The sequence below is a fragment of the Pogona vitticeps genome, chromosome 5 (assembly GCF_051106095.1).
Source record: "Pogona vitticeps strain Pit_001003342236 chromosome 5, PviZW2.1, whole genome shotgun sequence".
Classification (NCBI taxonomy): domain Eukaryota; kingdom Metazoa; phylum Chordata; class Lepidosauria; order Squamata; family Agamidae; genus Pogona; species Pogona vitticeps.
Genome location: NC_135787.1, coordinates 45817225 through 45842517, shown reverse-complemented (window position 1 = coordinate 45842517; position 25293 = coordinate 45817225). Strand labels below are relative to the sequence as shown.

Below are 25293 nucleotides of genomic sequence, written 5' to 3'. Positions count from 1 at the left end.
ACATATGTTCACATCTTGCACAGCAAGCAGACTCAACATTCCTGTTAACAGGGCACAGCAACTGCTGGAGTCATTGTATGAAAATGATTGAGTGGGGACAGTGGTAAATCACATAATGCTTACCTCTTTGACTCCTTCATCACTGCAGAGTCCAAAAACTAGAACCTGTAAATAGATACACAGAGCCACTGCTGAATATTTTTACTGTTTGAATTCTGAACGTTTTCCATTTAATTTCCAAGTATTCCTCTATGATTATCATGCCAGTTGATGGTTTTGAAAGGTTATGAATTCCTTTGTTTCATCTCCCTTTCAAGGAGGCAATTGGGGCACTTGCCATGGACTGTGTATATGGAATGGGGTGCATAATACTTACTTTGAGAAGAAAAAGAGGAAGAGTTCAAAGAAACAGAGGTCTTTAAAATGATCTGAATACTGTATATTTTCCTAAAACGTTAAGGGCCTCCTTTTAGTTTGTGAGTCTTCATCAGAAAAAGATAGGCAGATACAGAACAGAGGGCCTTCTCTGATACTTCTCTCAGACTTTGGAACTCCCTCCCACAGGAGGACAGACTGGCCCCATCCTTGCTGTCTTTCCACAAGCAGATGAAGACTTTTCTCTCAGGCAAGCTTTCTCTCAGTGACTGGTTATGTGAGTGTGACTTAGCTGGACTGTTATGCATAATGGCTCTGACTGAGTCTTTAGTACTACAGTGGACCCTCTACTTAAGGAATTAATCCGTATTGGAATGGTGGCTGCAAGTCGAAAAGTCTGTAAGTCGAATCTCCATTGACCTACAATGCACTGAAAACCGATTAATCCCATAACCAGTGGTTTTTATTCTATTTTTATTCCATTTTGGTTTTTTTCTGGTCTGTAAGTCGATTCTCTGGCTGCAAGTCGAATCTAAATTTTGCAGCCAAAGAAGTCTGTAACTCGAAAAGTCTGTAAGTCGAGGGTCCACTGTACTTGTGTTTACTCTCTCTCAGAGTGGTACAGTGGTGCCTCAACTTACAAATGTCCCAGCTTACGACCATTTCGAGTTACAACCAGCTCCGGCCACAAAATTTTGTTTCGACTTGCAGCCGGAGCTTCAAGTTACGAACACAGAAAGGCAGGGGGAAAAGTCAGGAGATTCAAATTCCTAACTGTTGGTAGGTGAAGAGGCTGCTTCTTTGTAATGCTTTCGCCCGAACGGTTAGAGAGTGTATGATTGGAGGAGGCTTGGGACTGCCTGGCTTCTGCTTCTGAGTGAGTGTGTGTTTGTTTGCAGGGAGGCTTCGGACTGCCTGATAAGGTAAGGTGCTGCTTTCTGCTTTTTAAAAACTGCCTGTTCTGTGTGGGTTTTGCAGGGTGAATTTAGGCTGGGGGGTTATGTTTCTGTGCTGTGCTGTTGTTGTTTTTATGGTGATTTTTTTTTGCAGCCCCAGAACATTTTGATGGGGCTGCTCCATTGTTTATTTTGTGTGGTTTTTTTAAAAAGCCTCAGGACCTTCGGGACATGCTCTGTTGTTTTTTTAAGCCCCAGCACGTTCCTATGGGGCTTGCTGTGTTTTATTTTTTTTTGGGGGGGGTGCTTTCTTTCTGGAACGGATTAATCGCGTTCCAATGCATTTCAATGGGAAATGGTGCTTCGACTTATGACCATTTCGCGTTACGCCCATCTTCTGGAACGGATTATGGTTGTAAGTCGAGGCACCACTGTACTTGTTTGTGCCTTTTTAATATTTAACTGCTTATTGTTTTATCTTAAATACAGTATTGTCTCTTAAGCTGCCTTGGGTCCTTTTTACAGAGAAAGGTGGGGTAAAGGTATTTTAAATAAACAGTAATATCGTTGGCATGCAAATTGCATGCAAAAAATAAATTAAACCCAGGAGTAAGTCATAGACCTATTGAATCAATGGAACTTTATGGAGGAACTGACTCATCAAATCCATGCTGATTCAGTGGCCATAGTTACAACTTGCTAATGGATTTCAGCCTATATGTTATATGTAATCTGTTTAATTAGTCATCCAGAGATGTGATTTAGATAACCATTCCTTTTTGAGGAAGCATATCAAACTATATCAAAACTATATAATAATACATGCTGATTGCCTTTGTGGTTAGACTAAATTAAAAAGGAATCCAGTCTGCAAACTAACTCCTATAGACTCTTCAAGTTCTCAATTAGTATTTGTTTCACCAAGTCTATGTCTGCCTTAGTATTTCTTTTATGCATGATATGGTGTGTGTACACACACACACACACGTACACACACACACATGTGTATGGCAAGGCAATGCTGGACAGCTGTAGAAATATTACGACTGAGTTATTGGGGTTGCCATGATATTGGTAACCTTCTCTGGTAAGGTCAGACAACAGTCTGACTTTGAGGCTTGATGCTACAAGGCTAACCATACTGCATGTAGTCTAAGGTCAATAGGTCTGGTGCTACATTTGACGTGATGGATAAATCAGTCAAAGCTACTCATAGCCAAAATACCAACTGTAACATGCCAGGTCTTGCTGGAGAATATTGACTGATACTGCAGTCTGAGGGGAAAGACTGACAAAGTTACTGAGGTCTTTGTTGCTATTGTGACTCTTGTCCACCCAACACCATCACTGAGAGATATTTCATGTTCATCCACAGGAGCAGATCTACCATGAAACTAATGAAGCTTACGTTTTAAATGCCACTAATCCTGGAGGGGCCCAGAAGTCCTTTAGCCCACATTTTTTTAAAAAAATTGATCTGTCATGGAACAATCCCACTGAAGAAGATAACAATGCTTCTAGACCTCGTTGCTGATTGTGAAGGGACCCCGCACTCCTGTAAGAGTTTAATCTTCAGGGCCCCAAAAATGTAGGTCCACCACTGCTCATCCATACAGTCTGGTTGTAGTAACTGAGTAAAAATGAATTCCTTAGAATTTTTCAGCATGTAGTATATATGAACATCTCACTGTAACCAAGAAAACAAGCCTTCCAAAAATATTTATGATTTTTTTATCTCTTGGCACTATGGTAGATGTTAAACTGGATAGATGTTAAACAAGAGCACCATGGATGAACAGGACAGAGAGTAATTAAGAGATCTTGAAGCAAACAAACAAACAAATGGAGAGAATCCAAAGAGCTTCATTAAGCATGTTCAGTGATTTTTTATAAAATTCTTTGGACAGAAGACACCTACTGTTCATCACAAACTACTGTTTAGATTGTCCCAAGCTTCAGACACAAGCAGGAGGCTTTTTCTTGGAGAAACATGATAATCACACTTAGCAACTACCACATTATTTTCCAAATACTTTGGTGAGCTTCATTGCCAAATTAGTCTGTTCAACATTGGGCAAAAGGGTCTTCAGATGAAGTAGTGACGTTGTTCCTTGCCTGAGCTAACTGCAGCAATCTCCCAGACGTACTTGTATCTTGAAATATACAAAGGATTTAAAAGAAGAAACCATTATGAGGTCTGCTCCGGTCCTTCTCATCTGAGCACAGTAAGATACAATTCTGTAAACCTGCAATTGTCCATAAAGTGAATGTTTACATTTTGCAGGGAACATATGAAATGGACAAAAGGAAAGAGGAGGAAGAAGACTTTGTTGAGAATAGCTGTAGGGTTGAAGTTCAAGATGCATTGCTTCCATTTGACCATAGGCAAGCTGGTGGCCTTTTCAATATCAGCCTTTGCCAAACTGGCCATGGACATGTGGGAACAGGGTTTGGAAACATTAAGTCTTGTTGGACTACAAGTTCCAGAATCCCCTATAACAAAGTTTCCTTCTGCCATTCCCCAAATGCTCCTTGATTACAGTTATCATCATTTCCAGCCAGCACAGCCAACACTACAGATGGTGGGAGTTGTATTACAATGACATCTGGAGATTCAAGACCAGGAAACACTCAGAGGGAATAACATATTTGCTCATTATTAAAAAGAACGAAAGTAAACCTCCATTGTTCATACTTATCCACCATCCTTACACTTATAGATAATAAGAAAAAAAATGAGATGTTTTCACTTAATATGTGCTCTTCAACTGAAAGATGCAATCGCTTAAGAGAAGCAGAGTACATGATCATATATTTTAACAGGAGAAACTTTTCAACATGGCATTATTTATAACAAGAGAACAGGTCATATTTCATGTTTAAAAATAAAAGGCAGTTCTCTTTCCCACAGTGAGTGGTGATGGATGACTCATATGTATATTTTAATGCAGAGCTAAACCTGCAAACCACAAATAGGAAGAATATTTCGTGTAATCAACCATAATATTCAGGGCTAATTACTAGTGCTTAGAGGTGTCTGTGCATTCTTAAAAGCTAGAGATGAGTCCGAAAGATCTTTTCTAATATTTAATTTGTGAAAGTGTAATAAACTCAAAATGTAATTTATCAGACATGTTTAGGAGGGGGAAATCTCCAACCAAATATTTAATAAGTGGGCATTTGGATCTAGTTAACGACTGTGACCTTGATGTGTAGAACACATATGGAAGCCTGTAATAAGAAACTTAAAAAAAAATCTTTAAAAAAGTTCCAATCCCATTTTTGGACTTAGATGTTGGATTTCTCTGTTTGTAAGAATGTGATGGAGCAGGCGGGTGGTCCTATTCTCCCAGTACATCCTCCTTCACGCTGTATTGATGATGTGGTTTCCAGCAGGAAATGGATGAACAGAAAAAGCAGCCAAGATGGGGAAAGTTACATTTTGTGGCTTCGGTTTCTACAAGATCCCAGTTCAGGCTTGATTTGCTCTAGGACCTACTTGTTCATCTTTCAAGCAGTTCAGGGTATCGCCAAAGCTCTTCTCCAGCACCACATTTCAAATAAATCATTTTATCCCCTGTCAGCTTTCTTTACTGTACAGTTTTCACACCTGTACACGGTAATTGGAAGACTAAAACAGTGTGGATGATTTTGGTGTTCATTGGTGACTTTCTGAGTCTCAGGCTTCTTCTGATTTGGCTGTAGTCTCCATTTAAGGTATTTCAATTTCTTCATTGTCAACATTAAAGTTGTATAGTTCTGTATTCATGATTTTTGCCTTCTTAATGTTCAACTGCGATTCTGCTTTGGTCTTTGCTTCACTTTCAGTAAAAGTTGCTTCAAATCATTTCTGCTTTCTGCCAGTAAGATGGTGTCATCTGAGCATCTTTAATTATTGTTGTTTCTTGTCAGTTCTCATTCCTCCTCCATCAGAATCTTGTCCAGCTTTCCATATGATATCTTCTTTGTACAGACTGAACAGATAGGGGGGTAAAATGCACCCTTTTCTGGCACCTCTGCCTATAGGAAACCATTGTCTCTCCATATTCTGTCTTAATGGGAGCTCCTTGTTGATAATTGAGGTTGCACATTAGGACAGTCAAGTGCTGAAGCACAGCCATTTCTTTCAGAACCACTCATAGCTTTCCATGATCTACACATTCACTGGCTTTCCTGAAGTCTATAAAGCATACATTTATTTTCTTCTGAAATTCTTTGCTGTGCTCCAATAGCCTGTGTATACAGTATTTGCAATGTGATCTCCAGTGCCTCTTCCTTTTTGAATTCCAGCTTGAATATCGGGCATTTCTCACTCCATATAAGGTAAAAGCTTTGTTGCAAGACCTTTGTTTGCATGGGAGATTAGAGCAATGGGCTCCTTAGCATCTACATTCTTGGGTATTAGAATGTATATTGAATGTGGCTAGTCTGTGTGCCAATTTTTTGTTTTCCATATTTGTTGGCATATTGTTAGAATTTTGACAGATGTTTCTATAGTTTGAAATAGTTCCGTCAGTATCCCATTTATCCCTGGTGATTTAATTCTTCTCATTACTTTCAGAGCAGCTTTCACTTCATTACTAGGATTTAAATAGACTATCATCAGGACCCCCTTCCCAACAAAGATATGTCCATAAGTAATAGTGCAGAAGATTAAGCGTATGTCACTAAACTGTTAAAACTCACAAATATACTGTGAATGTGATGCAAAGAAAGAAGCAAATACATTGGGAACCAGAAGAAATACCAGTTTTACCAGTGTTAGAAACTCCTTTGTCTCTCCCTCCTCTGCTCCTTCTCTTACCCTTTGTCTTTTCTTTCCCCTTCCTTTTCCTTGCCTGTTTTTTTGTTCTTTCATTCAACCCTACTCTCTCCTCCCATCCCCTCCATGTTCCAACCAAGACAAGTATTTTCTCTTTCTATGTATCTGTCTAGAGACTTGGACTTCATAGAAGAAAGCAGAATGTGAAATTGCCTCGATCAATCTCCCAGGTCTGCCTTTGGCCTTGTCTCTAGGGTAAATTACAGATCTACAATGTTCAGTGATGAGTTTGCGGACTACAAACAGATTTTAATTAACCAAAATTAATTTATTTGTTTTTAAAATAAAATTAACCTGGGTATCCATGCCAAGTTTCCAGGAAAGCTTTGGGACTGTGATTTCACAGTCCGGAAGTTTTCCTGGAGACAGGCATAGAGAAAGACTCAGAGGCATATGTGAGCACAAAGTTCATTTTTCTCAGTATAGATAGGAAGATGGGGCACAATTTAAAAAGACACAGAAAGTATTAACAGATCTCTCTTATACTTGTGCTTTGATGAAACTATTGAAGAAGCAAATTAGTGAATTGATTAAATAATTGCTGTTTTGAACTTCATACAACTTTTATGTTGACATGACATTTATGAAAACAGCAGTTTATAATTAAAATGGCAAAAGTTATTTTCAGTACCTACATGTTTGCAAAAACCTTTTATTGAATAAATCCACTGAGTAAATATCTTAACTAAGCATCTTAACCATTGCACAGACTACCTCTGAATATCAGCAGGAAACCGATCATAAGGACTGGATTGAAGAAAGTGAAAATCATTCCAGGGGCCTATTTCAGGCATTCATACACCCTACTGTGAAGCGTTTTAGTATAAGCAAATGTGTACTGTTTGATGTTGATATGCAGAGGCTCATGATTACAGTCATCATTGCCAGACCTAAAGAGAGAGAGACAGCTAGCTGTGTTGATCCACATCAGCAAATTGGTTCTAGCAGTTTTCATCGCCATCAGGACATGTCTTTTGTACAGCTAATGGACTTTAATTGCTCCAGAATAGTTGCCATTAAAACAGGCATAGTGCACAATGATGTATTGTTGTTAGGTAAATCCTTCCCCCCCCCCCTGAAGCAGGTGAGCCATTGTTTTTAAGCTCAGTAGTAGCAGGAAAGTCTAAGGAGGGTAGCAGATAACATAAATTCAATCTCTTAAAAAATCCTCCAGTTTATGAATATTGAAATTGATATGCAGTATGTCCACCAGTCAAAAAGGAAATGACTGGGAGAAGAGAAAGATGCCAAACAGATTCAGGTAGCCAGTTCAAGGTTCACTCAGACTTCCATCCTTCTGAGGTTGATAAATTTAATATCCAGCTCACTGGGAAGTGGGTGGGCAATGTGTAGCCTGCATAATTAAATTGTAGATCACCCAGAGAGTCCTTTAAGCGCTGTTGAGTAGTATATACTGTAAGCAGCATGCTTTTGTTTGCTTTTACATAGCAAAACCCAGCCTGAATGCTGAGGACACCAACAAACATTGTACAGGATCATCACTTGTGCCACTATAATTTACAAAGAGATGCCAACTAAGGGGAAATACCAGAACTTGACCCGTTTTTCTCCCGTCATGTGTTACCCCAAAACAAAGCAACTGTCATGCCTCCTTTGAAATAGTGAGGTCCTGAAGATGAACTTTGAACTCAAAGACACCAGTGTCAATGCTCCTCATCAAAAAGCATCAATACTTTGACCCTAAACCCATTAGGCCACTGGGCACCAAGAATGTGATCATTGTGAATAAAATAATGTGCTACCTGAGGACATAGAAAAGATACACTTGAAACTTACCAGAAGGTATTCTCACAATTACATCAGTTGAAGGAGCAGCTGCTGTAATAGTTAGTGCAACTCCAATGAAAAAGCCAAAGCAGTATTCTTAGATGATATTCTAGAGCACGTTTTAATGTTTTAAAGGCATGCCCACTGGCAATTATTCAAAGAACTGGCCCAAAACATAACCATTTGAGAGTACACATTAACTTCCAGATCGCTACGTAAAGAACGTGCCTATGTTCCCGTCTGCTCATCTATTGCCATATAGGCCTGCATACACAAGGGCTTAATAGTTTTTTGTTACCAGAAAAACTTGGGAAGTTACTTTGAAAAGATGATCAGTTATATTGATAATTCCAAGACCCTTACCTAAGAAATGAGCTCAAGCTAACATTTTTTAAAAATAGCTTTCTCATTTTCAAAGGAAACATAGTTATTTGAGTTACTTTTAAAACAATCTGAATAGTAGACACCACTGTGTGTGCTACAAAAGTATGTTTTGGTTCATTTTATTGTTGCCTCAACAAGAGTAGACCTTTGGTCTAGATGGGTGGGATAGAAATCCAATAAATAAATAAATCCACAACACAGCACAAATCATAGCATAAGTCAGCACTTGAAAAATTCTTTCTTCAGTAACTTCCTGTAACTATAAACATTGTTTAGAATTAGTTACACTGCAAAAGGAGTGAAATTATTTATCCCCTGTTAAGTTGCAGCTGGAATGCAATGTAATTATACCTTTTCGATTGGAAAAGGAAACTAATTCCAAATAAATATTCATTTCTAACTATCCAAGGACAGCTTAGTGACAAATGAGCAGAGCAGTTAGCACAGGCTGCATCATTTGAGCACACTAGCCCCAGAGGGTTTACATTAATCAATGATTCTTTAATACTTCTCCATTCTACATCGATGTGTAATAATACTTCTGAGTATACTCTAGGCATGGCCTTAGACCAAAAGGTGCTCCAGACAAAGAGTATTGCTGGTGCTTGCCCTCCACTTATTCAAACTTTGAATACCTCTTTTTTTACTGCATCTGTAGCATATTTCATGACTGTGATGCATTATTTGCATGCATGATTTATGCCTGTTATATAAAATTATAAATTAGTATGCATGGATCTGATCACATTCCTCATATTTACAGTTAGATGCATTAGCCTTGATGTGGTATATTTCCTCACAAATAATAAAAACCTTGTACTCGTCAGTGTGGCCTGCCTTACAAGTGAAGACAAACCATCATGATGTTTATTTCAATCGCAGGCAGTGGAAAATATCACTGAAGAGCAGAGTCTGAAAAATTGTCTTTTTGGATAGCAGTTCCCAAAATTGCCCAACTAATATGGCTGGCAGCCAGGTTGGAAGGAGGACTTTGGAGTTACAATCCAAAATGTAACTTTTCCAAGCTTTGCCCCCAATAGGTGCTCTTCTTGCATGCCCCGGAACACCTATAGTTCTCTGGATAGTGCTGAATTATAATTCCCACCATCCCGAACCAGCATAGCCAAGGTTAAAAGATGATGGGAATTTCAGTGCAGCTCACAGTTGGCAACCACAGTTGTAGGCAGCCACTTGTCTCTAAATGCAGCACTGGACTTACCTTTCTGCTTATCATGAAATCAAATAAATAGCCAAACAGGAACATATGGGTGAACTCAGGGAATCCAACAAATGTCAGTAATCCGGTGGTCCTTTAGTGTCATACAAGGTGGAAAGCAACAAATTGTCCCTTCTCTCTTTTTTGCAGATATTCAGATATGCCAGTCCTTGGTAGGATCTTTGGCATTGTGACAGAATTGTACAAACAGCTTATTACTTTTTAAGAAGCCACATGGGTCCCTGGTTGTCTGCATACGCAGTCAGCATCTCTGTTTTTAACTGGCTGTGAGGTAAAATATGTGAGAACCCCAAATGTGGGTTAGTTAAGAGCATTTCCTCACATCTGGCAGTCATTTATATTTCCTGTCGGTTTTTGTCACAGAGAAGGTAAAAAAGTGGACTTTACAACTTTACCTTAATGCCTGTGCTTCCTTTTCTAGCGTGACTGCTTCACAATGAACTTCTATCACATTATGTTTAATATGTTGAGAAGGCAACCAAATGCTGAAGCAGCTTTCCTGTGAACAAAGTTTACAACATCTGGGACTTTTTAATTAAAAAAAAAACAAAGGGGGAAGAGTATTTTGTTGTCCAAAATTTTTACTCTTCTCAATGTTGCTCTTGGATGATCTGCTCCACTATCTGCTCAGCAGTGGAAACAGAGATGACAGAAATATACAAGATTATACATAATATGGAGAAAATAAGCAGAGATAATTCAAAATAAATGCATCAATCTGGGGGAGGGAGGGGAGAAACAGACTAGGATGATGGGATTTTGTGGTGCACACAATTAACTTTTCCATGTTCTGGAAGTTCCTCTCACTATGATCTCTTATGATTATCAGAGATCATTGAAGTAGTTCATTATGATGGATAATATCTGAGAATATGAATGGAATTCGTACTAAAGATCTGGTAGTTTACACTACAAATACATACATTGTGTCAACATTGCCATCAAGCAGACCTTAGGGAAAAAGATCTCTGGCTGAACTCAACAGAAAGAGTTGGAACAGCCTCAGACACAGACATTCTAAATAGAGCACTGTGGTTTGCTCTCCACTTATTTTTTTTTTTAAACAGGACACTAGTTTAGAGGTGACACTACATACAGTATTCTAATATGCTACAGATGACTTTCATATGTGTTGAGGCTTTAGAATACTTATGCAGTTTTGGAAAGGAATGGTCCATGTGATCAAAGACAATCTGATGACATCCCTTTAATCATTTTGCTAGACTTCGTAAAATATGTTTTGTTTGTTTCACTTTTTTAAAGACACTTCTGGCCACCTACAGAATAAAGAGGCTTCTGTAAGGCAATATATGACTTTAATAAAACATCAATCATGCACAATTAAAACCCAATTAATACTTAATTCCATCAGGAGAAGGCCACTGAAAACATCTTTAGGACACTTTTGTAAAGATGGGGCTGAAGTATCAAATTGGTCATGGTCCATACCTATGGTGACACAACATAAAAAGCCAATTCCTTTTTGCCCATTCTTATGCTACGTAAGAAAAGAAACTAACAAAATTCCTTATGACTGCCAGGGTGGGCTTCACATCTACAAGAAAAACAGCCGACTTACTGGATTAAAAATCATGGACCATGTTAAAATTAAATCATTGAGATGGAAGAGAAAAACAGAAAGAGATTTCAAGAGAAACCAACTTCAGGTTTGTTTTGTGGGGGGAAAGTATTTGATATGGACAGAATGTGTTTTTGGAATTACTGCAGTCTTAAAACATAAAGAGAAGTTAATGCTGCACTATGTTCAATCTCAGTGGCTGTAGTCTTGTAGCTTAGCAGTCACATCTAGAGTAGGCCTATTGAATCAGTGAAGAATTAGTGAGTCAGCATCCATACATGCCATTGATTTGGTTGGCTTACTACTCTGAATAATGGGATTTCAGCAGGTCTTTTTTTTGTTTCTACAGAAAATGCTAAAACATATTTTAAAATGTTTTTAGCAGTTATCATTCATGTATCATTTCATACAGTACTTTGCAAATCTGTGATCTTAAGCATGCTCACTTTCACAGTAATACTGCTAGTGATGGGAAAGTTCAATATTTTGGTAAAATATGGTAACTTTCAGAATACCCCAGCCAGCATGAGTAGACAGGATATTTGGGGAATTATAGTCCAAAACATGACTCTTCCCATGCCTAACTTGACATGTTAAGTCATTATCGTTACCATTTTGTGGCCGTGGAGTTAAACAACAACTGGGCCAAGGGCACCTGGCAAGCCCCTGGCAGAAAGGAAGCCTGGCAAGCGTTTTCAGGATCAAGTGCCAATTTCCTGAAATCATCCAAAACATTACAAGTCAAAGCTTGAAGAGATTAGTACATGAAAAAAAAATGATATTCTCAAAATACAGATTACTATTAACAGGCTTTGCTCAGTGAAGTGTCCTACTTGTGTATCTCATAAAGAACTTATTTCAGACTTTGTGTATTCAAGCCCAAGGACAGACAGAAGAAAAAAGAAAAGAAAAATACTTTTTGCAGACAGAGCAAAATGGGAAACACAAATGTCTTGACTTTCTAGATGTGTATATAGAAGAGGAAAAGAGCCTTGTTGCAGCAGCCTCCCATTCTTCACTTTAGTTTGCTCTCCATTTCCCCTTATTCTTGTTGCCATCAAAAGAAATATCTCTAGGTGGTGAAGACATGATGTACTGCAGGGCATGGCCAACTATGGGGGATTGGGGAGCAATTTTCTTCTTCAGGGACCCTCCAAGACCTGCAAAAGGAAGGGAAGGGAAAGAAAGAAGAAGTTGTGTCGTTTTTTTTTTTTTAAGGTATTTTTCAAGGTGTCAAGTGGCACATGGGAGTCCAGGAACTTATTTAAAGGGGGAAATCATCACTTCTCCAAGATATGGCAAGTCACAGATGTGTGTGGGAGAGGTGGGGCTGATAATAGCTTTGAAGGAACTGTGTGTGATCCTATGGCCACATTTCTCCCACCCTTGTAGAGTGCAATGATGGAGATTTATTTCACACCAAGAACTGAATTCAACTGCGTAGAATTCCAGAGGGGTGGATCCAAGGGATGGTCAGGACAAGAGTGTGAAACCAAAAACATCAGCATATTCTAGCATAAAGCTTTTTCTGCCAGAAAGTAACCCTTGGAGGATGCATGTCAGCCTCTTAGATTTTGGAAAAACCTCACAAACATTAGAGAATAAAATGATACAGTGACAGGGATGTGTGACCACTAGATCACTGCGGACAGCCGAGGTTGCACTCCAGAATGTGAGGCTTCTCTCACCCCAAAAGTAGTGATTAGTGCGAGGCTCAGACTGGAGAAATACAGGGTACATTCCCCTCTCAGTAAAGTTAATGATAATTGTTGTGAGGATACAGCTCAGTGATTTAGGTATCTGACTATGAAGTTAGAGGTTGGGAGTTTGATTCCCCACTGTGCATCTGAGAAGGGCCAGCCTGTGTGGCCTTCGGCAAGTTGCAAAATCGCACCCCCAAAAGAAAGAAATGGTAAACCACTTCTGGAAAACCCTGAAAAAGGTTGCCGTAAGTCAGAATTGACAGCTCATGATGATTATTATTTGAAGAAAAGTGAGGCATACATGTACCAAGTATAACAAAGTGTAAGGTTAATAGTACTCTGCCCCACAAGCAGATCCAGTGGAACCACTGGAATGCAAGCTGCCAACCAAACTTTGATTACACATGTTAAGCCCAGCGTGCTTGCACGGCACAGTAGCAGCAGTGGGGCAGTAACTGAGGGTTGACCCAGACCATGTGCTTGTGAGGGCTGCTGGTAGTGCCTGCTGACCTCAGTGCAGGCTATGGTTCCTGCTACGCTTTCAATGTTCAGGCTCAAAGCACATCAAAGGCTTGAATGTGCTGCACATTTATTGTGCAAACAAAGCCCTGAAGAAAGACTCACATCACAAGACTAGCAGTAATGGATGTCAATAGACAGGATGTCAATGGACTTCCTTATTGGTAGCTTTCAAGCTGAGGCAAAATTACCACGAGGATCAGTAAAAGGAAAAAAAAAATTTTTTTCAATGTATTTACAGCTTTTATTAACAGAAACACCAATATCAACTGGAAAGGAAAAGCAAACAGAACCAAACTAAAATCTCTTGAACAATACTAAACAATTGATGTACTTTCTAAATAAGACTAATCAATGTAGTCAAAGTCATCTGGAATACCAAATGTTTTGTCAATTTTGTTGTCTTCAAATCCAAACTTCCGCTTGGCCCATGATTTTATTGCAAAAATATTATCTGTAAACAAAATAAGAAAACAAACCACATTAATTTAAAATAAGTAAAAGCATTTTCTACTTTCAGGAGATAAGAAATTTGGAACCACTAACCATTATTGAAATGATTAGAATTTTTATAAAAATAATTAAGGGGTGAGAACCTCAATTTAGAGACTCAGAGCCAATCCATACATATTCGGGTTTTAAAGGCTGGGACGTGAGGTCTGGTTTGGAGTTTAGGATGCTGAAGCACTGTGGATTACTTCTGAGTGGACATGCACAGAACTGAGCTATGTTCTCCACATGTGAAGGGAAAAAGGTCCAAATTGGTAAGAATCATATTTGGCCAACCCCACAATGTGTATTCAAATTGCAATCTAGTCATCAGACTGCAAAGGTCATCTTATCTCCACACCACACACACTGGCCTAGAGCTTCCCTACTAGTCTCAAAACTCCTAATGCTGATGAATGCTGGATAAATGGCAGCAAGCATGTTTAGATTGGATGATATGGTATTTTTATGGCAAGCTATTCAGATTAAACAGTTGTGAGGAGCACTAATGGGATTTGGTACGTCACTCAATGTTACTTTATTGACTGCAGTTTGTTTATAGCTCAAAATAGTTTTATATCAAACTTGGGCTATAAGAATTTTGGTTTTCCTGATGTTGTTTACTACAACTCCCACTCTTCCTGACCATTGGCCATGTTGGCTGGGACTGATGGGAGTCTGAACCCAGCAGAATCTGGAAAACCACAGCTTTTCGTCCAAGTTTTATAGCCTGTGAAGCAGAGGTGTAAATTTATCCTTGTTTTGCAAGCAAGGAGAAGCTTGAAAATTATTCTCCTTGTTCCATGGGGCATTTGTTGCATTCTCAACAAAAGAAAAGAATGAGAAAGAGTTTTGTGCAAATTAAGCAAAACAATGCTTTAAACACAAATAAGACAGCCTGGGCAAAATGTTGATGGTTGCTGCTTTTTGCATGAACTTTTAAGGATCAGAATCACTGGAAGGGTTGTTTGCATTGTTAAGATCTAGCTAGCTCTGCGCATTTTGTGTGCTACTGTTGTTTGCAGGCAGTCTATGCTAGTTTTGGAGATTCTGACATAACAGTGTGCCTTGTCCTGCTTTCTCCCAAAAATGAGCAACTTCACGAGGCTTGGAAATTCCTCACTGAGGAATCAAGAAGAACAATGAATTCAGCAAGTATTTTTTACATCTCTACTGTGAAGAAATGAATCCGAAAGAACTTTACACAGTACTTACAGATGGAACCTGGTTCATAGAGAGGTCCTCTTCAGCTTGAAAGCATGCAGGGCTAAAAAGGACGGTGGGGATGGGAACAATCATGTGGGCCTGACTAGCCATATCCCCAGTCCACCCAGAAGTCCTGCAGAACCTTTGCACAATTAAGACAATTGCTTATATAGGCATTGGAAGTGCAATCAACTGAATCCACCTTAGAGCATGTCCATGGTTGGTGGACCATTCTTATCCAAGCTACAGCTCATGGGTGCAGTGACAGCATGTTCAGCTGAATGCATTTACAGCATCTCCGTAGCCCTTTGTATTGAGTACACAAAGGGCTTCAGGAGGTCTGGCTGCGGTGGGGACATGGAGGCCAGGGCTTATGTGAACCCCTGCTGCCCACCACCCTTTAAGCCCCACTGGCTTTCAGGTTGAATGCCAGAAGAGAGCTATACAGTGGCTTATATCAGAAAAAAAAACCACACTTATGCCTGGCAATAACAAAGGCTATTGTTTGAAGCAGAGGAAAAATGTATCTCTAATAACAATAATAGATCCATAAAAAGTAGCAGCAATGGTAATCATTAGTAACAAGAAAAATTTATATGCTGTTAGCAGCCCATTTGTTGCTACACAATTCACATGTTAAGACATAACAGTTATAAAGTTTTGTGAATGACTGCTTCTTCCTCTTGAGTTCATCTTTGCTCAAGGAAAAGACAGAAATGTAAACAGACACACACCAGTCCATCTGTTAGCTGCCTCCTTTGCCACTTTATTTGCTTGACCTGAAAAAAAGGGAAAAAAATCAGCATCTTAAATTTCTAGAACCAAAATACAAAAGGCCCAAAGGGTTAAACCCCATTTTTTTACCCTTCTGTGAACCATGAACACTATTCTTATTTTTCAAGAGCTTAAAATGGTGTTACTACTTTTCTGAAGTTAATATTTAACCAACTCTCAAATAAGATTAGTTAAGTTATATCAAAGTGAAATGACATTCTGAAGATATGATTTCTGCTGGTGTACTAAAAGGTATATGTGGGGGAGGAGAATCCAACATTTCAACTATATTCTGTTGTCATGGATCACAGATGTACGTATTAGCAGCAGAAAGAGAGGGTTAACACAGTACTTTGTCTGTTATATAGTAATGACACTTTTTGTTACTGACGCCTTCAGAATTTTCTGTTGGAAGTTTAAATTGCCTTTCTAGACGTATACAGAAGTCACAATCTGACTGCTTGCCTGGAGTTGGTACAGTTTATAGTCCAACACATTTAGATAGCACCAAGTTAGGGAAGGCTGTCCTTAAAGCACAGTATCTAACAACCTAAGCAATTCAGTTTTGCTATTAATCTGCTCCATACAGTATTTTCTCTTTTTTTTCACATGCATTTTCCATGGCATATTCAATTGTTGAAAAAAACCTCCAGTTTATGAATGTGGGATATTGTGCTGGTGTACCCATGATTAAAAAAAGCCAGGAAATAGCCCAATATTGCTGCACAACATCATGCCCACATTGCCAGCAGGAAAAAGGATGCCAAGCTTTACATAGCGAAGCGTTGACAACATCAATGGAAGCAGTCAAGATGGTCTACAGAATACCTTCTTCTGCTCACTACCATTCACACTTGGTGAAAAATAGTCCTGACAATTGCTTTGTGTTTGGGTGCGAAGTGGTGAACTGATGAAAAAAGGAGTCAGCTTCTGGGATTTTTCATTTGCGTGGTGTCACTTTGTGAATAGTAGTGGTGCTGGGGCTCCTGTTCAACCCCTTGACCTTTAGCCTGTGGAGTGTCTTAGGGATCCATGATGCCCCATACTATTTTACATATACAGTACATGAAATACCTTAAAGAGGCTGTCCAGAATTTTGTGGTCTGGTACCACCAGTGTGCTGATGACATGTAACTCCAACTGCTTTTTAAGATCTTCCAGGTGGCCCTTCTCTCAGTCTCTCAAGCCCCACTATGTGATCACCCAGACTGTTGAATATTGCTAATGCACAATATATTGGTGCTGGGCACAAATAATATACTGTTATCCTCTCTATTCCAATAGCATACAATGTTTGGGTGAATGGCATAAAACATTTTTAAAAAATTTAAAATCCCTGTTATTAAAGCCCCTAGAAATGTCTAAAATGCCCTTTAAAATCATTCTTGCTAACACCTAGATTATTGTACTCGTTAAATCAGTAGAGCTAATGCTGTTACTACCTATGGGCTGAAATCCTGTTGACAGAACGAAGCCTGCAGAAGGGTGATGACTTTATCAGCAGAGGGACCTTTGGTCGTTAAAAGACATACTCTTTCTCACCGGCTAACCTGGGTAAATGTGACTGTGTTACTTGAATTAGTAATGGCAGGTCACTGCGGGTGATCTGCACCTGTGTGGAGCCTCTTTGGAATATTCTAGAGCTTTTGCGATAGCAAAAGACACATTAGAATAGACCCCTCCCCCTCGGTATAAGTACCTTGGCGCCAGGGCTCTCCCTTCAGTTGTGTCAACCACCACAAGGAGAAAATATTGAATGGCGTAACAGAGGGGAGGTCAGGTGGGACGTGTGAATCACAGAGGTCACTCAAAGAACTACAAGTGAGTAACCAGCCATTCTTCTTCGTGGCTTCTGTGAATCACACTGTGGGTGACTAGCAAGTTGTCTTATGAGGAGGCAGGGTGTCACACCAAGGCAGAAGCCAAAAGACTGCCGCATCAGACTTCTGTCAAACATCTAGTCTATAATGCTGGACGAAGGTAGAATAGACCCCTTGGCAGGAACCAAGGTGTGGGAGGTGAAACCTTGGAGGAGGGAAATGAAGTTTTGTAGTTTGTCAAGCGGGAGGAATGTGTGAACTCGTGTGGAGTCTATGGAAGCCCCAATATAATGAATAATCCTTGTAGGGCTCATTTTGTAATTTTTATGTTGACCGTGAGACCGAGATCGCGAAGGAGGGATAAGGTGAAAAGGGTGTCTCTATGAGCATCATGGCAGGAACGAGCTACAAGGAACCAGTCGTCTATGTATGGGAAGACAAGGATCTTTTGAAGTCTGAGAAAAGCAGCCAGGCACTTGAACCGATTCGAGGGTTACCATACGGAATTTTGTGGTGATGACATATTGATTGAGTTCTCTGAGGTCCAGAACAGGTCATAAACCTCCGTCTTTTTTGGGGATGGTGAAGTAATGAGAGAAAAAAATTGTTTTGTTGTATAGGTTCTATTGCATCCTTGATGAGTAAATTTTTTATCTCTTCTTGTAGACTTTGGGACTGTGGAGTGACGATGTGATGCGACAGAAGGAGTTGATAGAAATGGATGCGGATACGTTTTTGGACAATTGAAGGAACCCAGGTGGTGGTGGTGGTGGACTAGCAGGCAGGTACGTGTTTTCAGAGGAAAGGGGGCTGATTTGAATACTAATAAAGAGAAAAAGATTTATAAGTTCAGCAGTAAAAAGGACTTGTTTCACTTTCAGACTCACAGAAGATAGACATACGAGGCTCTTCAATGAGGCAGTTGAAAGAAACTGAAGGGAAAGAAACTGGTGCCAAAGTACTTACACTGAGGAGGAGGGGGTTTATTCTAATATGTTTTTTGCTACCGTAGAAGCTCTAAAATATTCCAAAGAGGCTCCGCGCAGGTGCGGATCACCCACAGTGTGTGATTCACAGAAGCCACGAAGAAGAACCTCCCATATCTAATTTCCCACTACAGCAAGGAAAAATTATCAGTAAGTTTGGGGGTCTGATCTCGTCTTGATTCCCAAGGCCACACTTTGCTGGCCCACAGTATATCCTGTTCCAAAACTGTAGCAGTCAGTGTGATGCAGCCATTACTGCTGAACACAGGTTCAGAAGAATGGCCTTCAAATCCTCACTCAGCCAACTCCATGGGTGACCTTGGTCCAGCCTGACAGGTTGCTCTGAGGACAGAATGTGAAGAGAAGAGTCCCGTATGCCAACATGCCCTCATTAAAGAAAGGCAAGATATAAACATAACATTGTTACTTTGATACAATTACAGAAAATTAAACAGAAAATAATTCAGATAGGTCTCTTTCTCTCTCTTTTGACACATGTATTGTAGAAGAAAAGATGGATGGTTTATAGAATCTTTTATTCCCCATTTTACATTTGTTTTAAATTTACAACCTCCTGGAGCTATTGGCTTGTTCTTCAGTTGCATTTCCATGAAGGTAATTTATTCAGGTGAACAGTGTTGCATGGAAACAAGAAGCTATTGACACTAACCACACTAACTCTTATGATTCAGATATATTTTTTTTCTAATTGAAATCTTATTTGGTGAAGGTTCATAAGTCCATACTGACTATCTGTCCACGCATGCAGAGATAAGTTATGATATAAGACAAACACCCCATGGAAATCAACCCTAGAACTCCACTTTAGATACACACAGAAAAATAAGATACATTTTAGGATGGGCCAGTCTATAAACAGTGTGAAGGTGAGAGAAGCAAATAAATGCATTTCTCTATATGGACTCAAGACAGATTCCCATACTGAAACAGTTGCCATATTTCTCACACCTGCACACACCCTTCTTGTCTTGCCAGTGCTTGTCTATCATTATTTATTGGCAGTGGTCAATGCACAGCCTAGAGAAGCTGAGAAAGTAATGAAAACAAAACACTTTTTTTGTTATGAGATCTGTACTGTAAGCAGGACTGACTTGCAGAACAGACTGCTATCAGAGATTCACGAGGAAGGTTAGTGTGCATGGCCCAACGGCAAGCATTGTTGTAAGCCCTGTGTTGTAAGCCCAGTGAATAATTTCAGCATGTTTAAAAAAAATTATTTGGAGAGGGAAATGGGCTCCTGTCGAGTTGAAGACATTCTGGAAAAAGGAAATGCAAACAACCTTTCAACAATGTTCCCCCCCCCCAACCTCAAAATCCTTTATGGCAATGCCTCTTCAGAAATCAGAAAAAGAAGTGTGCGTTTTTTTTCAGATTGCCATTCCCAAATTCTGAAGTCTGGGGCTACAGGAATCTGGGAACTGCTACTTAAAACATAACTTCTCTAACATTTGCACTTGCTATACATTTTCAGAGTAACTGTAAAATAAACTCGCATTATAACCACACAGCCAGGCACTTAAAATCCCTCTTGCAGCCAATTCACCATCAGAGGGATCTTGCATAATAGCTCAGCATAGGGGAAAGTGCTGCTTTGGGCAGAATAGTGAGTGAGATAAAAGCATGCAATTACACATACTGAAACTGTCCTTGGGAAGATGCTGCTTTTATAATATCCCTTTTAAGGCCTTTCCCTCACAAGTAACATCTACACTGAAGAAGAGGAAGTGGCAGTGAGTGTGCTAGGTTTGCCCCTTTGCCTCTACAATCTTTTAAACATGGAAAATGACTTTCTAGGACAGCCTCTTCTGTTCATGGACAGCAGACAGTAGCCTTCCACCAGTTTGCAAATATTACCGTATTTTTCTGTGTATAAGACACTACTTTTTCATAAAATCATGACCCTAAAAATTGAGCGGTGTATTTTACATGGACATAAGCTGAGATAGCTGAGGAGAGAACAAAACGGCACATTCCTTGCCTCTGTAAACGCGCTTCCTTCAGTCACGAGGCTTAGCTTCCTACAATCACAAACTGATGTCAGCTGATGCTGTACAAACCAATTGGAACACACCTTGTTGGAGGTGCAGCCTGTAGGCAGTGCTCAGAGTCAACAGGGACTCAAAATGTCCGACCATTCTGAGCCCAGAGGCTGAATCTTCAAAGCTAAGTTTTCTTAATTTTTGGGTTAGAAAAGTGTAGGGGATGTCTTATAAATGGGGCATGTTATAAACAGAAAAATGCGGTACTTTTTTCACTCTATAGTGCCCAACTCCACCAGCCAGAATTCAGAAATTAATTCCACTTTAGAATTATTTTTTTAACTAATATGTTTTTTAAGTGTATGTTCTGTATCACTCTAGGAATTTCTGGGAGCAAGGACAGTACATAAAATAAAATAAGCTGATTTTACATCTTAAAATCAAACTATACAAACTGCAAGATTTACAATTAAAAGGTGGTAACACATTTTCCTTCCAGGGACACAGTTCTTTCAGTCACCATGGCTGAGCAGCCAGACTTGCAACTTAAGTTATAATCAATCACAAAACAAAAGCAAACTAATTTGTGGAGATTAGGAAGAATTGTGTTTAAGTTCAACAAATGCCTTTTCCTTCTTAAGAAAGCTCCATTTCTAATGATGTGCTAATTTTACCATCTAGTTTGATTGTTATATGTATCTTTGTATTTCTTCTGCGCTGCTGGCTGTTTGCTGAAATCAAACTCTACCCCTATCTTTTCTGCAAGGCATTGCACAACTGATTTTCCACCCAGTACAACACAGCCAGGAAATCTTTTAATGTGTGTCAGTCAAAGGAAAGCCTAAAATCTGAATCGCAAGAAAAGAGGGATCTATATTGTCTAAAGCACGAGTAGACATGGTCTAGAGGGGCGGGGTAAAAATCAAATAAATAAATAAATAAAAATAAATTCTTAACCTTGGGTTACTCAGGAATTTTGGACTGCAACTCCCAGAAGCCTTCATCATCAACTCTGCTGGCTGGGGTTTCTGGGAGTTGCAGTTCAAAAACATCCGAGTAACAAAGGTTAAGAACCACTGATCTAAATGCTCTTTCAGATGCATGGCTCCTAGTGCTACTAATCAAAATGCACTTTACAGCTCTTTTGCTTTTTCCTCTTTAGCAGACATTTTGTAACAAAGAAATTGCAGGAATTGGTAGAACAAAGGATTACAAAAGGAAGAAAGTTATGTCTGTGCTCCGTAAAGTTCTGTTAAAATGGCAATTTCTCCATGAAAAACCTTATCTAGAAATTATCAAACATATAACTTACACACCTCTTATTTGAAAAATGAGGATGGGGTGCTTCTGTAAAGAGCTTTTATAGACCTCAGGAGTAACTCCAGGAATTTGGCCACTGTGATAGCTATGAGCAAAGCTTAGCAATAGTAACATTTCTCAGTAACTAGGTATTTGATACATTGGAGTTGAAAGCATCTCTCAGCCTGCTTGCAAATGTGATGTGTAAAATATTAGCATTAAAAATAAATACTACAGAGAGAAAAGCCTGATAATCTATAATAAATTAATTACTTTTTGCTAAGACTTTGGTCTTGATATAAATTAAACGTACAATTTGAATTTGGAGTGAGAAACACTTATATGTTTGTGTGTATAGCTGCCACGTGGTGGCGCTGCGGGTTAAACTGCAGAAGCCTCTGTGCTGCAAGGTCAGAAGACCTGCAGTCGTAAGATCGAATCCACGTGATGGAGTGAGCTCCCCTCTCTTTGTCCCAGTTCCCACCAACCTAGCAGTTTGAAAGCATGTAAAAATGCAAGTACTGTAGATAAATAAGTACCACCACTGGTGTCTCAGCTTTGACCATTCCAGCTTGGGTGACTCTGCTAGGACTAAAGACTTCTAATGGTACCCAACAACCTGATGGCATTGGTCTCCACATTAAGGTGTACAACCAAAAGAGGGATTTATATTCACATGACTGGCCTCTTACATTTTAAAACCAGTTGTGGATGGTTATAAAAAAGTACCTCAGGTACTTGACACTGAGAAAAGAATCATGGGATGAAGCCAAAACCAATTGCTTAGTTTACAAAACAACAATTGGCTCAGTTCGGTTTGAACTGTCAGGATGCAGATACCTACTACGATGACATCTTTCCACTCACAATGGCCAGATTCTCTACAAGAGGACTTTTGTGTTAGTTACTATTAAGAGAATGCATAGTAAACCTGTTGTAGGTTCTTCCCCCAATAGAAAATATTCCTATTTCCATGTAATTCTTTCCTCTGACATTCCCAAACAATTGCATCACATATTACTTGGGAAAGGCTTGAAAAATATAATCCAGTGGCACCTGAAAAGACTGCAGACACTAGACAACTGTAGCTGTGCACTCCTTCTAGAGCAGGGGTCCCCAACCCCCGGTCCGCAGCCCGGTGCTGGTCCCTGGCCTTCCTTGAACTGGGCCACAGACACGGATCTCCGTCCCCCCTCCGCACGGTGGGCGTGTTGCAAGTGTGACACCCCCTGCAAGTGTGACATGCCCCCCTGTGAGCACGGGGGTGTCTCCCCGCGCATGGAGCCTGCACCCCCCAATTGGTCTGGGGTCTGAAGAAGGCTGGGGACTGCTGTTCTAAAGAGTTATGTTTGTTACTGAAACAGTAAAATGATTGCTTTTAGGGGTGGGAGGAAGACTGTGCTGCAGGTCATCTGAACAGAACAACTTGAAGAAAAGTACTACAATCTCCTATATACAAGTATCAATACAGAAGTTATAACTGCAGTTCTAAGGTGCTTGCTACATTGACGGCAACTACAAGACAAGCACTTTAAATCCTTGTCTAGTTGAGTGAAACCCCGTTTTCAATCTCATACTTTTGAGACTTAACTCAGTTTCTAAAGAGATATACTTCATGTTCCAATCTCTAGTGAGACATGTTTGTCCCCATTCAAATAATGTCAAACAATAAGATTATTTTGAAGCCCACATTTAGATAGCCAACCATCACAATATAGCATTTTCTAAGCTACAATTCAAATACCTGCAGAATATTCCACTTATTTTGTGAGCTGTGCATTAACAGCTAGTGTCCATCCCCTGGTATCTTGTGTGTTTCTTACATTTTTCAAATATACTTTAACAGGGCACAACACTGTATCTGGTACCCCTGCAGTAGCTAAGCAAAGAAACAATTTCACATGCAGTGGATGAATAATGAAAACTGTGTGGAAAGAAAAAAAATCTCTGTCAGAAAGAGTCAAACTGTCGTTAGAACAAACTATGCTATATGCAAATTCACGTAATTATGGCACAGAGCTTCACAAACGATCTAAAAGACCACTGGTTGCCCTGTTTCACATTCAAAGACTTCACTCAGCACAGCCGATACAAAGGTGGTCTTATCTTTATAGAGAGAAGGAACCTCAGCATTTCAAAAAGAAAGCAAATTCCTAGGATGCTAAATCCTTTGACAGCACCTGAGACTACATGTGATACCTAGATCACCAGCCACATTTGTATTTACTGAGCTGCTTATATCACAGAGGGTCAAGAAAGAATTGTCATCCTGTTCTATTTTGGTGACATACTTGAGACAAAGCCAACTGCTGTTATACATCATAAACTAACAGGAGAGGACCAAGAAAAATCACTCTTATCACATGTTGTTTTGCTGTACATGCAGCAGAAATCTAGAAGTGGGACTATACAGAGGTGAACAGGGACATTTCAAAATACAAGAGGCAGATTTTCACCTGCCACTGCTGACTGTGGAGATGAGTTCCAAACTAAAGCTCTTTCATTCAGAAGCAGAACAAGACAGCAAGAACTCAAACAGGTCAATATGTAATGTGTGGACTGTAGAGCTAAGACCAATGTATGGTTGTAGACAATGTATTTATGCATACTTGCCAGAAGTCTTTTGTTATTTAGTCTGACAAACCCTATCAGACATTTTTTGGAGAGACAATACTGAGGGACTGATGAAATCTGACAGTCTGACCTTTCCATAAGGGACACAGGAAGCCTGCACTGATGGGACTTGACAAGAGCCCTCCTTTTTCAAAGGTTCACAAAGCTCCAGTACTTTAACAATTGCAGCCCTGCAGAGGCACAGCTATACAGTACTGTTTAATATGCCATGCTCTTGAGCACAGAAATAGAGGCAACTCATTGAAACATTTCCCCATTTTATAGAAGGCCTCTACAAATGTTGGCTTGCTAACAATGCATTGAGTCACATAGCAAAATAATTCCCAGGATTTCACTGAAGACACACAGCTTCCAAAATCCACTATGTCCAGAGTCTTTATTGTATCACACCACAAAGGCAATAAGTAAGATGCAGTCCTCAAATAAAAACAGAGAGAGAAAGATTTTTCCACAGGTGAAGATGGACTTCTATCTACTTACAATTTTCTTCTTTTTGTTTTAAAGCATTTTTGGTAGTTTGGGTGACCACTGGAGTCCTGAGGGCAGAAAATTGGCTGCTGGAGCCACCAAAAATTCTGTCTCCTACAGAGTTTTGATCATTTCCCACTCTTGCTGCTTTTAAGAATGGCTGAAGACACATCTTTTTAAACAAGCTTATGAATTGTTTCAGTATTTATTGTGATGATTTTAACTGTTTTAAACAAAAATTATTTTAATGGCTTTATGACTACATTTAAAAAATCTGCCTCTTTTACTCTGTTTTACAGTGTGTATAAGATACG

The 25293-nt window shown here is 39.5% G+C and overlaps 1 protein-coding gene across 2 annotated transcripts in view; it reads right to left on the bottom strand.

The window, feature by feature from the left end:
- Positions 1–10708: 10708 nt before the first annotated feature.
- MND1 (meiotic nuclear divisions 1) overlaps positions 10709–25293 on the bottom strand; it is a 45877-nt gene continuing 31292 nt past the window's right edge. The window contains exons 7-9 of one of the 2 annotated variants that reach the window (XM_020781426.3): positions 15733–15777; positions 13683–13757; positions 10709–12241 (exon numbers count right to left, since the gene is read on the bottom strand). In XM_020781426.3, the coding sequence (XP_020637085.3) occupies positions 12102–12241; positions 13683–13757; positions 15733–15777 (260 nt within the window). In that variant the 3' untranslated portion in view covers positions 10709–12101. Of the gene's footprint in view, positions 12242–13508; positions 13758–15732; positions 15778–25293 lie in introns of those variants that run through there. The other variant, XM_078394785.1, reaches the window with a different exon arrangement.